We start from the raw sequence: 17870 nt of genomic DNA, 5'->3' as shown, positions 1-17870 counted from the left end.
GACGCAATTACCACAGTCCACCCAGGAGCAACTTGAGTTGGGGGTTTGAGCTCTAACTACTAGGCTTCACCACCTCATTTGACCTACTCTTACAGATCCAAATCCGATCCAAAGATAAGAATTCTTATGTTCTTTATATTTAAGTGTTTGTTGCTGTACAGTCACTACATCATCAGAACTCAACAGCATGTAGAAAAGGCTTTTTCTTCCAATTATATTAGATTTTCTCAACAAAAGGGCACACAGAGTTCTTACTTCTATTGCTAAATAAAGTCACACATTGACACAGAATGTCATGCATATACATGTTTTATTTGTCATCTTTTGCAGTAGTGTCACAGTGATCTAGAATTCTCCGAACTCATACTTTGTATTACGCACAATCACATAGTTCACCATAGTTAAATGATGTTTAATAGACAATGAAATTGAACAGACAAGGCTGCATAACAAAATACAGCTTAGTCTCAGTATTTTAGAAGTTGTTGTTTTATCACTTACAGAGTTGTTTTCAAGATATACTCTTTGTCTGAAGTGTTTCTTACCTGTTTTAACAAAAAATCATGTGTAAGTCTACCAGGTATCTGTGAAATTTAGTTATGCATTCATCCATAAACATCTGCTTTGTATCAGGTGTCACTTCTTCCATTGTTCCTATCACAGACCCCATCTACTTCTGGCAGCAAACAGAAGAGGATGTGACCGTTTGTGTGCGTTTACCTGAAGGCACCACCAAAGATGACATCCGCTTCAAGCTCACCGTTGATTTTCTACGTGTCAGAGTAGGAGATTATGCACCGCTTCTGGATGGGCAACTGTTTGCGCCTGTAGATCCTGAGGCCAGCACTTGGACCATTCAAGATGATAAGAGGTAAAAAGATTCTGATAGTAGTTGGCGCAACATATTGTTGGTTTGTTAAAATAATTTTTTACCCAGAAAATGACAGATCTTCTAAAGCCATTCAAAAGTTTTGTGTGAGGAACAGACGAGAATAACTTTAGAATGAAACATAGATGAGCTTTTGTCAAAATTGCAAAAAGTGATTGTATTGGAAGTATCAGTAAGCAAAAAAAACAAAAAACTTTGCAGTTAAACTTTTGTAAAGAATAAAAAGTATTATAAAGTGGGTTTGTTTACCCAAAAAAAAAATTCTGTCATCATTTACTCACCCTCATGTCATTCCAAACCTGTAAGACTTTGGTTCATCTTTGAAACACAAATTAAAATATTTTTTATGAAATCTGAGAGATATCTGTCCTTCCATTGACAGTCCGCACAACTACCACTTTGTCGCTTCAAAAAGTTCATAAAGAGATCGTAAACCTAGTCCATATGGATTGGTTTAGTCCAAATTTTCTGAAGAGACACGGTCACTTTTTATGATGAACAGATTGAATTTTCATATGGATTCGTTTTATGATCTCTTTGTAAACGTTTTGAAGTGACAAAGTGGTAGTTGTGTAGCATGTCAATGGAGAGACAATGGAGAGAAGCTCACGCATGCAAGAAATTGTGGCAACAAATTAAGAATTACTTTCCATGATTTATTAATTTGTGGCTGTGTTTATTAATAAGTTTCCTCATTTGAGTAAAATTTTGGCCATGTTTTATTAATTTGTTCCATTATTTTAGGTAAATCGTGGCCACGTTGTACTTATTTTTTACAAATTAAATAAGTAGTGGAAACAAATTCTTAATTTGTGGTCGCAATATCTTGTTTTTTCCCCTGCATGTCATCTGTGGGTCTCTGTGATAAATATTATTTCCTGTAAAATCTTAAAATCTGAACTACTTAACCGACTGGACAAAATTCTTAATGTCGTAGGGACTACTTTTATGTCTTTATTCGGACTCGGAGATGGACAGTCCTTGGTCACTATATGGAAAAGAACAGCCTGGACATTCTGCTAAGCATCTTCCTTTGTGTTCCACTGAAGAAAGAAAGTGGTCGTAATGACTTGAGGCTGAATAAAGGATGACAGAAGTAGTGGCAAACTTGAAAAATGTTACTAAAGCTTGTGAAGTTTCTCATTATGTCTTGACAAAGGCTAAATATATTGTGGATATGCACAAGAGGATTTTGGCAAATGTTGAGCTGAAGCAACGCATATGGAGAACAACCGCCCACATTGGTGAATGTTTATGAGAGGTGTGAGTTGTCACTGTGCCTCCGTACACATTCATCACGTATCAAGAATTGAAAGGTTTTAACAACTAGTCATTTCTCAAAAACACGATTAGAGCGTTAGTTGTTCATCGGATTTGAATTTCCACATCCGTCCCTTCATCCGCTGTGTCTTCCTCTCGCTAATAAACATCATCTCACGTCTCGTTCACTCACTACCTCCTCCGGAGACACAAACAACCCCTCCACATTGTTCTCTGTCCTCTCGTCTATGTTTTCAGATCCTTGATTTTAATAAGAGGCCCCTGATGACCCCTCTTGTGCTCTTGAGTGTGTGAGAAGTACTCCGTCTGGGTTTTGTTTTGAGTGTTTATACGTGCGTTTATGTTTTCTCTGTCTGTTGTGTTTACAGTCAATGTAAAAGTAATTTGCATTTGTATGGGAACCCAAAGTGGTCCTGTTTGAGGCATATACAATATAATGGAATATATGAAAGGAATTATTTTCATCAGATGCAATTAAATAGATTGGAAATATTCCATTCTTAATAGTACTTGTACACCGAGTTCAAATTGAAAAGCAAGTCCTTAATGAATGACTGAATTATCAACACCAAAATGTGTTTTTATTCTGTCATCTATGTAAATCATTTAAACTTCATCCAGAAGGTTTAATTTTGCTTTGTTTTTTTGTGATGCACTATGAAAAGATGTTCAACCATGTTTATCTGTAATTATTTGGAGTTTTTGTGTGTGTAGTTTGGAGGTCAGTCTACAGAAGCGAAGTGAAGGCCCACTCTGGTCCGAGGTGGTTCTGGGGAACCGGAGAGGAGAGTATCTAATGAATGACGAACAAAAATCACAGCTCCAGCAGAAACTCTCGTATCTCACTGCTGAAGACCTGGTCAGTTTCTTTCAATAACTTTTGAAATACATTTTATTGGGGCAAAATTGCTCAGTTTGGTGGGAAGGACACCATAGCTGTGGGACTATGGTTGTTACTTTTTGGAAAATTTATATAAAAAAATGTGTACACATTATAAAATTAGTTTTTTATTTCACTTCCTGTTTAGATTTATCATAACTTTAAATGTGAATCATTTCATAGTTTTATGGTGGATTTTCATAGTTTAAAGGGGTCATGACATGACATGTTTTTTTAATATTTTAATTTGTTCCTTGAGGTACACTTATAATGTTAATTAAGTATATGCATATGCAAAAAATTTTTCCATTATTTTCAACCTTCATTCTGATCTCCTGTCTGAAATCACCCGTTTTTAAGGGACGGCTCCTTTAAGGCTTGCCAGTAAACTGTTATGACTGGCTAACGCCATGGCATAGGAAACAGTATCAACACTCACTTGCTGTTGCATGTGAGAAAGCGTTTTGAAAACATTATCCATATAAAACCATCACTTACTAAACATGAAATCATTCATTTTTGGTTTGTGATGTCACTGCTATCAGATCCAATGATGACTTTCATCTTTCAACAAAAGTTGAAACTCTCCATTACACTGTCCCTCCGAACAAACATATAATCCTTCAACTAGGGATGCACCGATCCACATTTTTTCACTTCCGATCCGATCCCGATACCTGAATTTGGATATCGGCCGATACCGATACTATTCCGATACCAGAGCTGTGTTTGATTTAATATTATTATTATCATTATTGTTTATTTTATATGATGCTGAAATAAACTTCTCTCAACAGGCAAGTATGAATGATATGTTATGTACGTATGTATGCCTGTATGCCCCAAAAGGCAACTTGAGGTAAGTATAAGGTCAGAAAAGGAAGTCCAAAAAACAGGAAATCTTTTTAACAGGAAAAATCCCATTCTGAAAACAAATATGCAACTGTAAGGGTTTCAAATTGATTGTCATGTCAATATTTATTACATTCCCAAAATGTCAAATACTTGCGTCTTGAAATATAAGAAAAGTGCAAGTGTAAACATCTTACACACACACTATCTGAAGGGTGATCCTCGCTCCGATGCGGTAACTCTCTCGATGAATGCTCGATCAAAATCAGCCATCTTGCAAACAGACAAGCGGATTTCGCCTCAGATGCGCGTCGATTTCACTTCAAACTTTTGGTTTTTACGCACGTCATTTTTTCTTTGGTCGCGCGAATGGATTCAAAATATTCAAGCGTCCAAATAGACGCGGTAGACGCGAATGACATGCTATTCGCGTTTGGTGTGAACGCACAGTAACGTGGTGCTTTTTTAAATGTTTGATTGCGTTCGTTGTGTTGTACGACGCGAGGGAGCTTTAAAGGGCTCTGAATTACAGCTTTGCAAACATTGCATTTTGCTGTCTTGCTCTGCAGTGTTTCCAGTGTGAAGTATTTCCACACAGCGGACGTTGTTGGCTAGCCACAAACCGTGGAATGGATTTCCTGAGCGGGGGCGTGTCTCATAACTCTGTGTCTCATTGAGCCGCGCCTCCGTTCAGGAAATCCATTCCACAGTTTGCAGCCAGCTAGCAGACTCGCCGGCGGGAATCACTTTTGGACTTTGGAGTCATTTCAGCAGACGTTAAAGCGAGCGCAGACATGACTCATGGATATCGGATATCTCAGCAGGTTGGATCGGGAAAATCCGATACGTGAATTACGCTGGTATCGGTCCCGATACCGATACTGGATCGGATCGGCCCCATCCCTACCTTCAACACGATCCGGGATGCCATAAAAACAGAGACACAAACAATATGTTTAAACCATCTTCCACTCTTCCATTTGTCCTGTTGTTGACAGACTCATATGCGTGGAGTATGTCAGAAACTGAACGCACATCTGTATGCTGTATCCAGTTAAGTTACGTTAAGTTACTGAATATCAGTGGGCGCGGCCTATGGTGCGATGAGGTATTTGTCAATGTTTCGCTCTGGAGGCAGTCATATGCAAATCTGTTTTCCTGTGTGATGTCACAGGTCACCCAATATCAAAACGAGCTGTTTCTGGAGCTTGATTAAATAAATGCTTGGTTTATAATGAGGAAGACGTTTTAAGCCATTAAACTTGCAGAATGCTTTAATGGTAGAAAGACCTTTTATATGTCAAAATATCAAGGCAAATATGATTTCAAGTGTCATCACCCTTTTAGGATTTAATGACAATAAAATGTATGCATAAAATATATTTGAAAAGTAGTGAAAATAAATCATGAAGGCATTGGGAAAAGTTTCAAAAATGTTAGTATTTGTTTCTGATTTGACTTCATAGAATCCAAACCCAGAGAAGGACAAGCCCCCTTGCAATGCTCAGGACCTGGAGGACTGTGACATGTTTCCGGAGGACAGCTCTACACTGATGCGCTTTGATGGTGCCACTCTGAAGCCCACCCATGTGGTAAGGCCATAGAAATACAATAGAGTGCAACAGTCGGGTTTCGGATGAAAAATAATTATTAAAAATAACTTTTAGACTTTTAAAGACAGGCCTACTGTGAGTTTAGAGGTTGTCATTCGATGGTATGCGCTTTTGCTGAATCTATCTGTTCATATTATTTCAACGTATTTTTTTTTAAATCGTTTTTAACAGGTGAATTAATGGTGAAAAACTACATTGCCCATGATGCTGTACAGAAATTTCCGCTAATCAGAGAGTCAAAACACAGAGCTTCCAGAGAAAACACACACTTTAAAAAATGCTGGGTTGTTTCAACCCATGTTTGGGTCAAATATGGACATTTTTAAATACAATTTTAAACCCAACTGTTGGGTTGAAAGAACCAAGCATTTTTTTAAGATTTCACTCTCATAAAGTAATCTAAATTATGTAATTGAGTCGGTTTCCCCTCGCTCTCAAAATACTTAAATAGGTGTATACATTTACATTTTGCAATAAATGTAAGATTATTTATACAGAAATAATGAGAAGTTTTATATTTCTTCATCGATTTGTTTTATTTGCTTGCAGTGGTTCATGGGATTGGAGTTTTTTCCCTCAATAAAGCCATTAAGTACACAATCTTGCACGTTGTCTTTTTGTTTTTCAACTCAAAGTTTGGTGAATGTTGTGCTTCACCTCATAGTTAGTTGGTTTGGTTCACTGCTTATAACAGTTTAACAAAGGCTTTAAAATATCTCTATGGGAGAAATTAATGGAAAAAATTATTCTGGAACCAACACAGCTTAAAAAGTGGGCAGGCACTGTTGCACTCTATAGGCTGGTAGAATGGCAATTAGCATAAAACATAGGTCCTTTAAATGGGGAGGGCTTCAAAGTCCAGATGTTATCTGTAATTTGTAAGTTATATTTCACATAATCATTTCAGGTGTAAATAATTGTCCTGACCATGGTTACACTACTGTGATTGAGGTCTATGCATGTTTAAATAATAAACCTTAATTTAAAGGGAAAACTAAATTTATTTAATTTCATTAGTAGTTTTCCCACAGTGTGGGAAAACTACATTTATTTAATTTCATTAACATATTTCGTTATTAGCTTAAGTTGAGCATTAATTGGAAGATGATATTATGGACCCCCGGCATGTTGGTGACCTGAGCGACCACCGATATCACCTACAGGACCAGTTGGCTCTGCTTTAGAAAATTGCGGCAGTAGTTAAGTTAAGTAGTATAAAATAAAAAATACAAAAAAAATTCTCTGCCGTTATTGTAAAGATTTCATTGCTTTCAGATCAATGTTTAAATTGCTACTGACCTAACACGGCTGTTATTTTGTTCAAGTTCTCATAAGAGGCTAATGATGTGCTTTAAGAGAAACGCAATATTGATTTTTCTCTCCTGGCATCTTGCGCTTCAAGTAACATTCCTGCACTTGATGGTTCGGCACAGTCTAGTGCTAACTGTCTCTTTGACATGTAATCAAGGGATCAGTTACCTAAAAGTGAAGTGGCTGAAAGCAAAGATAGTAGTATTATGATGGCTCATCATTAAGATTTCAATAGGTGCCAGAAATCTCATTTAATCACAAGGAATAATTTTCCCTTCTAAACTCCTCAAATATTGGCTTTTATTATCGGTACAGCTGTGATAATCAAGTCAAGTCACTCTAGTTGTTTAGTATATGGATTGATTATACTGTACATATTCATACAAGACGGAATGAAAGCCTATTACACCTGATTATGAATAGTTAGTAAATGAAAGCTTTTGAAACTCAGTTCTTTAGTCTTCATATTCATTTGGCAAACACTTTTATCCAAAGGGTTTGACTCAACTATTGTTATTGTTAATAATAATATAATAATAATAAAAATACAATAAAAGTATTATTAATATAATGATAATAATTATTATTATCCATTATCACCGTCTTCTGCCTTTGTATTGTAACTCAATATAGGTCTTCTCATCCTAGATTTCACTTTTGCCTGTACATGCAGTACATTTTGTAAAGGCTTTCAAATGTTTTTTATCTTTTGCCATAGAATTAAATTCCCAGTAGGACCCCCCCCCCTCTTCTTCTCACTTCTAAATCACTTGCATAGATGCAGCGAAACACACTGACCTTTCCCTGAGTGCACTCTCTCACAGATTGCCAAGCCGCGTCTCTCCAGGTTCTGAGGAGAGCCGTGCCCATGTCGACCTCTTCAGAGTTTTCAGATTGCATGTTTGTTTCCCCTTAGTGGGTGCGTGAGCAGACCTGAAAGAACTTGTATTTCTTTTTGTGTTCCTGAAGAGTTGCACCTCTTAGAGACACACACTCATCTTTCAACTGAAGCCATGACAGCAGCAAGTAAAGGAGAGGATTTGACATTTACTGTATATCTGAATGATGTGTATCTCAAGAGCTCATCACCACCATTTGAGATGAGCTTTTCCGTTAAACATAAACAAAAAAAATGCTTGAGATGCAATGATGGATGGTTATTTTAATATTTGAGATGAGATCTGTAGTAAATGAACGATTAACCCATCAGCTGTCACTAGATATAAAATGAGACACATTTAATAAAATGAGATTTTTTTTTTTGATATGTAGTTTTAGACCTTAGAGACTTTCAAAATATATACATATTTTTTTACATAGAAAAAGTTTTTGGAATGATGCTAATGAAAAATATTGGGTGAACTCTTCCTATTTATTATTTTAAAGACTAATTGTTATTTTCAAAATATAAGATTTTTTTCCAGTGATAGTATTAATCATTTACTAAGGCTGGGCATTGACACAAACTCTTCACGATTCAATTCGATTAACAAGCCAGCATTAGTAAATCAATTTCGATTTACTAATGTGGTAAACCATACAGGGAACCCCAGTTGCTACATCACTATAACATTAAAGGTTACAATAACCTGATTTAATTACATAATTATTAAACATTTAAATGATGGCCATTATAAAAAAAATAGCCTGAATAGCCTATTGAATCGAGTTTGCTTTCATGTCTTCTTGTGCTTGAACAGACAAATTCACAGAAAAGTATGTCAAAATGCCTGTATAGCCAAGTATCCTTGTGAAACATTGTCGGTTATGTGTTAAGTGAATGTAAACGGTTAAAAAGAAAATGTGTGTGTTACAGTGTGTTGGATTCATGCAGCTCTTAAAGTGGCAGCAGCCTAATAAACCTACTGCTGTCTTTGTTAGAGATGCACCGATCGACTGGCCAGGGAACGGAATCAGCAGATTTTCCGCATGATCGGCCCGGACTGTTAGGTCAGTTAGTTCACGTCTTTTCCGATTCCGAACTGGTCCGTGTTGTTGCCATGGCGGCTAAGGCAATAACGTCAGCTGCGCTTTCTCACTTCTCTCCAACAGCGAAGTGACAGACACCCGCCTCCTCCCGTTCACTCGTCTCATTTGCTCTGGTTAAATAGTGCTTGTATTTTGCATCATTTCCGTGCTCACACCAAAAGCATGCGCACCACTGATCTATGTAAGTCGCAAGTACCAAATGAGTGGCTTACTGCGCTTAAACAGTCAAATACATACAAAATTATGTAAAAATGCCCTTCTTGGTGAGTATTCAGTTAAACAAAGTCAGTTTTGGAACCTAAGTTGAGAAAGATAACGCAAGTTGTGTAACAGTATATTGGATCCGTGCATAAGCTCTTAAAGTGACAGCAGCCTAATATTCCTCCTTCTGCTGTCTGTCATGTTAATAAAAGAACAACAGACAAAGAAAATCACTCTGCGTTTATTTGAATAACTTTTGTAACTAATTGTAAGCGTTAATCTGTATTTAAATTTTATAATGAAGACTATGCGGTGTTATTTTGCAGTTGATTACTTTAATTTCTGTAGTATTTCTTACCTGAATATACTGTATACGGTATACCACCTGAAAAACTTAAAGCTGTGATTATTTCTATCTCTCTTTATTCTATTTTATTTATTTGAGCTGTTGTTTTTATTTGTTTTATTGCTATCTTTTTTAAATTTTGCATTGAAGAAAAGTAGATTTTTGTTTGTATGCTTTCAATTATAGTTTTTTGAAAGAAAATCGGAATCAGCCAAAATTGGTATCGGCAGGCAGGTCACACTTACAAAGAAAATCGGAAATCGGAATCGGCTAAGAAAATTGCAATCGATGCATCTCTAGTCTTTGTCCTCAATGTTAATCTAACAACAAAGACAGAAAATCACCCACTGCTGTCTACTGGTTGAGCCCTGCTGGAGCAGCTTTAAATATTCACTGTGCAATTAAATTAAAAATAGAATTTGATAGAGCAATAATATGAACAGTGAAAGTAACAGTAGCCTATACAATACATTTTAACAGGCACTATTAGGCATAAAAATAACTGAAAGAAATGTCTGTTTGCTAAGCCACCTAATTTGATTCATATTCTTTTGGTTTCTCTGCTTAATATTTAAAAAAAATAAAAATACAATGCAATTACAGATATCGGTACTCTGTTGGCAAGCAGAGCTGGGTAGATTACTTACAAATTGTAATCGGTTACTGATTCCAAATTACATGACAATTTTAGTTAGTAACGTAATCCATTACATATTTAAGGTAATGTATTCTACTTTTGGATTACTTTTAGATTACTCTTGACCTAACGTGTTTATCACATTGATTTGAGTTCAATAATCTTGTACCATATTGATATAAAAATACAAAGAAAAAGAAAATATGTTCCATTCTTTGTAATCAACAACATGAAGTGCATTAAATATTACATTATGTCAGGGTTTCCCAGGCTATGAAGTAATTAAGTCATAAACATTTTAAATTAAAATAATTTAATAAAATATAATAAAAAAAAAAAATGCATGCCATGTGACCATTAACTGACATCAGAGAACCGTTAACTTAATATTATTATATTTGTATTGGCTTAAATCTCAGGGGGTACTTCAAGTAAATATATTAGGTCAAAGAAATGTCAGCTAACAAGAAAGTTGGGGAATCACTGCATTATGCAAGTATGAAATGATGTGAAGAATTTGTACATTGATGTAAAAAAAAAAAACCTTTCCCTTTAAAACCTCACTTATCTTGCTTATGCTACTCTGAATAATGCCTGAACTTCGTATTTTGAGCACTTCTTGCGTTGTTGTTGTTTTTTGCCTCTTCATGATGACTCGCTTAATTTAGTCCTGATTTGTAAGTCGCTTTGGATAAAAGCGTCTGCTAAATGACTAAATGTAAATGTAAATGTACATTTTAATGTATTTAAAAGACAAAACCCTTCCAAAGATATTAATGCATGGTTAAATGACTCACTGAAACTGAGTGATAATTGAAATAATAAATGTTAATCAGGACTTGAATTAGATAAGCAATGTTAAGAAAACACTTATTAAAAGTGAAATGATTACTGTACTTAAAGGGGTCATATAATGGCATTTTTGTACAAGCTAATATGATTCTTTAGGGTCTAAATTAAAAGTGTGTAATATACTTAAAAAAAAAAAAAAAATTGTATTGTAAGAAAACACTAATTTTACCTGGTCAAAAACAGATCTGTTTTCAGCACGCCGTTTAAGTGCATGTGTCTTTAAATGATAATGAGCTTTGCTCACCCCGCCCCTCTGTTCTGTGCGTACACCGTTTGTAATAATAACACAATAACCATAACGCGTTGTTCATCATAAACGTGGGATTATGAATTATATTGAGAATGTCGTACATAGAAAACATGCCGTAATGTACCTGAGTGTAAACAGCCACATTCACCGTGAAGCGTGCAGCAAGCGATTTGCAAAGATTAATATAAATATTAAAATAAAGGTTAATAAAACGTAACACTCACTTCAGTTATTCTGGAGGTGCAGCAGGAACATGAATAGTTGGTACCGATCCTTTTTTCAGGAGCAGCTTCTTAGCAAAACCAGCTTTATAACATTACTGACCCTCGTTTGTAAAGCAGCCCGGTGTGTGAAATGATTCGCGCAAACATGAAAGCATTGACGTTGATCGTGGGGAATATTCCCTTCGAAAACAAACTCAGCCACTGCGTCTTCAGCGGTTCGGATTTAGGAACATCAAAATGACTGCTGTGTTCGTTATTACACCCAAGAACAGAACACCAGAATCGCTTAGACGCCATTCTGCTCATAGACAGTGCTCCAGCGTATCAACAATGACCACGCCGGTCCGCGCGGACTATGATTGACAGCTCGCTCGCAACAATCGTGGGAGGGGCGTCGATTTTGTGATCGGGGGAAAACATATAAGAAGATTAAAAAAAAAACACTGGATGGATTTTTATCATTTTATGATGGTTGTGTACAGGCACTGCCAACACACATTTCAGTACAATCAACTTGTAAAAGTGCATGTACCATTATATGACCCCTTTATATCTAGGGGCATCCCTTATAACTAGCTATAAAGTGGAAGAGATTATCAGGTTATGTGCGCTGCCGCTTTGCTTGAACTAAAGGTGCTATATAATTTGTCGCACTACATTAAAGAGCGCCAAAACGGTATTTATCGTTTGAATTTCATAATAAAATTTACAGAATTTGAAAGCTGAGACATCGATATCAGTACTTCTAAATGAGAATACATTAAAATCGAGAAATAAATATATTGTTACCCAACCCTATCATTTACTTTTGCTAATTCTGCTGATTAAAGATTTTACGCCAAGTTAAAGTTAATCAGGTGCCTGACATGAAATGTTGAGAATTTTTGGTGGTGGGGTCAGTGTAAATATTTGCATGCCAAGCAGGCAAGCAGAAAAAAAAATCTTTATTGTTGAGCTCTTCACAACCACTGCGTTCATGAATTAATCATGAGACTGTTTGATGTTCGTGTGAAGCAGTTCTGGCACAGCCAGGTGCCCATTTGTGGAGAGCCATAAACATTTCGACCTCTCACCGAGAGACCAAACAGTAGCAAGTGTGACTCTGAACATAATGAAACAGGTTTTAAGGGCCTTTATTTTAAGACATGTTTCATTATATGACCTCCTGTTCTCTTTGTCTGCTGCTGTTGACGGCATAAACGTGTACATCATGGGGTCAGTTACATTTGCTCTCAACAATACAGGGAAACATTTCAGAATACCCTCATAATTGCAGTGTCTAGAGTGGTTGGCTTTGTGTGTGACTTTTTATCAAATGAGTGGAGAGTCTGGATACAGTAGATAACTAGAACGCAAGTGACTTAAAGCTACACTGTGTGATATTTTCCCCCATCTAGCGGTGAAATTGTATATGACTACCCAGTATTAGTTTCTGTTCCTTTCAATTTCGAGGGCGTTTTAACTCCTACGGTGGCCGTATTATTCCAAGATTAACATGGCTTCCAGTTCGACTTCGTCCAATTGCGCCTTTAAAACTATCACCTGTGATCCGTCGCAGCACAGATTTATGTTACAAGGTAAACAATACTTTTTCACCATTGACGCGAGGAAAAGTAATGCAAGTTATACTAGAGGTCGTTCTGGCGTTATGCACAACCATGCTATGGTTAGACAAGCAACTATAAAACTTCAAATTTACACAAATTAGTGGAGCAGCTAAGTGATATAATCGTTCAGTTTATGATACAAGCGTGAAAATTGGCATGAGCAGTCTCCATGGGTCACTTGACAAGAAAATTGTCCGAGCCACTTGAAATTTCAAGATTTTTCAAGATGGCCGATGGCCGACACCTTAGTGGAGCAGTTAAGTGATATAGTGGTTTATTTGGTGATACAAGCATGAAAATTGGCATGAGCAGTCTCTGATGGTCACTAGACAATAAGCCACCCACAGCTACTTGAAATTTCAAGATGGTGGCCATTTTTCAAGATGGCCACCACCAGTGGAGCAATTAGGCTTAAGAAATCATTTACTTGGTGATACAAGCATGAAAATTGCCATGAGCTGTCTCAAAGGGTCATTTGACAAGAAACCACCCACAGCAACATAAAATTTCAAGATGGCGGCAATTTTTCAGGATTACTGCCACCCGCCATGTGGATCTTTAAATGATACATTTTCTCATAGAAATGTATTGGGTTCCTCAAAAGACTCCGTCAAGAGAGGTAGTTTGACTGTGTTTTGTCTGACTCCTCACTCATGACCTGTCCAGTTTGGTAAAGCCTGTCAGGAGTTGCCTCCCACCGGCATAGCTCTCAGGGTTCATTGAGGTACACAAGCTCCCTTACCACGACAAGGTAACAAGTGACCCACAGAGACTGCTCATGCCAATTTTCATGCTTGTATCACCAAATAAACCACTATATCACTTAACTGCTCCACTAAGGTGTCGGCCATCTTGAAAAATGGCCGCCATCTTGAAATTTCAAGTGGCTCGGACAATTTTCTTGTCAAGTGACCCATGGAGACTGCTCATGCCAATTGTCATGCTTGTATCATAAACTGAACGATTCTGCCAAACATAAGCACTTAGCCGCTCCACTAAAATAGGCTGAATTACCTGTCGAGATGAAAGCAGGCAACTTCGGCGTCCGTTTTAAAATCTTTGCTTCTCATGAGCACTTTCCATCTGGGAAAAGTTACTCCAGTATTGACTTTGGTCTTGCTGATTTGCCTGTCGTGTTGACGTTTTAATTCTCTCTTTCGCTTCCTTGGCGACTCTGCTACGTGATCCTCCATCAGCAATCTTTCAAATCTGCTGGCAGTCGCGAGTAATCTCCTCGTCGCATTCGTCTCTGTGTCACTGAGTGTAAAGCGCTAAAGGCGAAGCTTGAATTTACAGGTATATCCCTCTTTGGCTAATGTAGTTTCAAGATGGAGGGGCAACATGGCGACCGGCATTCGAACCCCTCACCCGTATGTACTTTCAATGGCAGATTATAAACTTATGAGAATACTTTATTACTTGAAAGAAGTAAATATACATTAATGAGCACATATATTTTTGAAAGAACTAAGTGTTTTTTGCTAAGAATCAACTAAAAAAATTACACAGTGTAGCTTTAAGGCAGGCAGCAACATTATGATTTTAAGAAACCTCATTTTGGTCAAATTCAATTTTAGGATGTTTGTACTTGCTCAATGAAGATACATAAATATGTCTTTCGTCTCTTTGCTTGTCTTTGGGATTTATTTATATTAAGTATATTTCAGTTCTTGTGTTCTCGGTTTTCATTTCTTGTTTTGTTTCTGTTTCCAGCCTTGCCTGGGTATTCAATTATGCCCTTGTTTGTTTCCATGGATTTATGGATTCATTTCCACCTGTTCCTTGTTCAGTTCCTCCTCCTCTCATAGTATTTATGTTTTGAGTTCTCAGATTTCTGTTCTCGTTCATTCTACAACAGTGGTTTATTTTCCTTTTTTCCTAGTTTTCTGGTGATGATCCTGAGTTCCTTGTGCTCTCCTTACACGCCACCACTGTGTCACAATATGAAATAATTATTTTATAATATAGACTTTTATGTATATGTATATATATGTATGTATATGTGTATATATGTACATGACTTAAATATAGTTTATACGCTTCAAATTCAATGCCATTACAAAGCTGGAAAGAGCCAGGATATTATTTAATATAACTCCGATTGTGTTTGGCTGAAAGAAGAGTCCTAGGATGGCTTGAGGGTGAGTAAATTATGGGATCATTTTCATTTTTGGGTGAACTTTCTTTAAGCTGAAATCGCTACATAAGTGTCCAAAGTAAAGTCAAATCTTCCAAAACTTTGGAAGTTGTAGTGTTGCTTTGTGTGGCACACATCACACAGAATGGCTGCTTATTTAGAGGGTTGATGTTTCAGTTAGGATGCTGCCTTAGAAGGCAGTTTTCTGTGAATGCAGCACAGCTCAAGGCAGCTTACTTTGGTTAAAATAGAGCTTTCACTGTTCATTTTGAAATACAAGGACATAACATTTGTCATTTCAACTCTAATCTCGCGATGGCAAAACCAAATAATTAATACTTTTGATATCCAAATATTTCTTGTAGTATAGCATCACTCATTCCCTTTCTACATTGATAAATATCAGCAATTAAACTATTTCCAGACCTAATCTGAATAGGTTTCTAGAGGTAATTTAGCAGCATTTTATGTCCGAATGAAAGTGTTGGCAATTTTAAGAGGCATTTGATCATATGAAGCTGTCTCCACTTGTGAATATCGACCGTCACATATTTGCTTTGAATTTAATGTGCAGTTAGACTACTACTAGTGAGCAAAGCGAGATGAGATTTCAAAAATTGAATTTTTAAGGAGATGTTGGCAGCTAGCATTCATCAAATGGATTTAGGACAAGTGTAAAAGCAGAGGTACAAAAACGTCACTTGAGAATTCAAGTCGTAGCGCTTATCATTTTCAGTACAACATGAAGACTGTTGTGATTCATAACTAGAGAGGCATTTTACATCATGTCCGTGACAATAATGATTGACTTACAGCTGCCACCATCTTGCATTGCTGTTGTTTACCCTTGATGGTTCAATCCTGCTGTCGTTTCAGATGGGCGCCTCATAATGGGATCTTTTTATGAGAATATGTATGAAGATCTTTTTCTTTCTCATTTCATTTTCTGCTAGAGTGACAGCATAATAGACAGACAGTACAATGAATAATTGACTCAAAAGAATTCAATATCCATTAATATCCATTCTGCTTGCCAGCCTTTATATCTACTAAGATATTATCTTAAAGAGGCAACAACAGCACAGAGAATATATAATAGCAGCACAAATGTTTTCAACATTGATAATATAAAAAAATGTTTGGCATATTATGATGATTTCTGAAGGATCATGTGACTGAAGACTGGAGTAGTGATGCTGAAAATTCAGCTTTGCCAGCACGGGAATAAATTACGTTTTAAAAATATTTTGTAAGAATTTTTAAGAAATATGTTATTTTAAATTGTAATAATATTTCCCAATATTACTGTTTTACTTAATTTTTTTATCGAATAAATACTGCCTTGGTGAGCATAAGAGACTTCTTTCAAACGCATCTTACCAACTCCAAACTTTTAAACGGTAGTGTTTTTAAAGTGTTTAGTGTTAGATATACAGATCATTTTGAATTCTTTACATGCCTTTTCTTGACCTTTAGGTGAGCCTAGGAAGCCACCAGTTCCTTTTCTCTGTGCATATTGACCCCTCTGAGATGCCCGCTTTCTGCTTACGGCACGATGTCGATGCACTGCTGTGGCAGACCCGTACAAACCAGGACAACAATATATGGGAGCACATTTCTACTTTTAATGCACTCGGTAAGTTGTGAACACTGTAATGTCTTAAAAACTCTTGAACTTCCTTCTGATAGTGATTTTACTTTCCTTTTTTTGTTTGTAATGTCTAATTGTACAGTTAGATGATGTTTTGCTCTAAAACTGTTCTTATAAATCTTCATTCTTTCATCTTATCCCACTTTAGGTTATGTTCAGGCTTCAAAACGTGATAAAAAGTTTGCGACCTGTGCCCCCAACTTCTCCTACACAGCTCTTTGTGAGTGCCTCAGGCGTGTCTTCATTTACCGTCAGCCTTTGCCGGTCGACACGGTGCTCTTCAACCGGAAACAGGGTCGGCAGGTCGGGCAGGTCGCCAAACAACAGGTAGCCAACCTGGACACCAATGACCCCGTACTTGGATTCAGGGCCACTAATGAGAGACTCTTTGTCCTGACTGCCAACAACCTGTTTGTGCTGAAAGTGAACAATTAAGATTCTGCTGGATGAATTGACACTTCTGCTCCAGGGTTGGTCGCTGATCATTTGGTTTCATTGGTGTACATTCAACTAATCCGGTACACCACTGTCATATTTCAGGACTGAGTTGGTATGAAATCCTCTAATGTATCTGTGTTTTTGTGTGTTACTTAGTACTTGTCTTTACATGTAAAATATTACGCTCATATGCTCCTCCAGAGACACAATCTAGAGCATGAATGTTACATTGCATTCCATTAGGATGTAGATACATAAAATAAAAAAGCATCTGTAAGAACCTGTCTGTTTTCTGCTCATCGTGTTTTTTAACATTTTGACCACAGTCAGTGCAAAAGTTAAAGTATTTACATTTTCCATTATTTTGTTCCCAGCAGACCATGACCCCATCAGAACAAACATTTTTGACAAAGCAATTATTTCACCAGATATGAGTCAGCAGTCAAAGATCAACAGATACCAAATGCCATGAGAACTCGTCAAAATTGTACAGACAGTTGTGGCACATTTTACTAATAATGTAATTTTATGATAACATTGTCCTTGTTACATGTTATTACTATAGTAATAACTATACTTTATGCATAGTTACATACAACTAACCCTAAACCTGTCAGGCACTGTGTACGCTGTAGTAAGAATCACAGGGAAGAAGCTCAGGAAATAACCACACTTAACAGAAACAGGTGCGTAGCACTAATTAACAACCAAG

General features: G+C 36.8%; 1 protein-coding gene across 1 annotated transcript in view; it reads left to right on the top strand.

The window, feature by feature from the left end:
• Positions 1–17442, top strand: part of nudcd1 (NudC domain containing 1) — a 28022-nt gene extending 10580 nt beyond the window's left edge. The window contains exons 6-10 of the mRNA XM_084423523.1: positions 664–871; positions 2885–3029; positions 5369–5494; positions 16546–16705; positions 16869–17442. Of these exons, the coding sequence (XP_084279649.1) occupies positions 664–871; positions 2885–3029; positions 5369–5494; positions 16546–16705; positions 16869–17155 (926 nt within the window). The 3' untranslated portion in view covers positions 17156–17442. The remainder of the gene's footprint in view (positions 1–663; positions 872–2884; positions 3030–5368; positions 5495–16545; positions 16706–16868) is intronic.
• Positions 17443–17870: the final 428 nt, after the last annotated feature.

Source organism: Rutilus rutilus, assembly GCF_951802725.1.
Source record: "Rutilus rutilus genome assembly, chromosome: 11".
NCBI lineage: Eukaryota > Metazoa > Chordata > Actinopteri > Cypriniformes > Leuciscidae > Rutilus > Rutilus rutilus.
The sequence above is the reverse complement of the archived record's forward strand: the minus strand, read 5'-3'. Positions and strand labels throughout refer to the sequence as shown.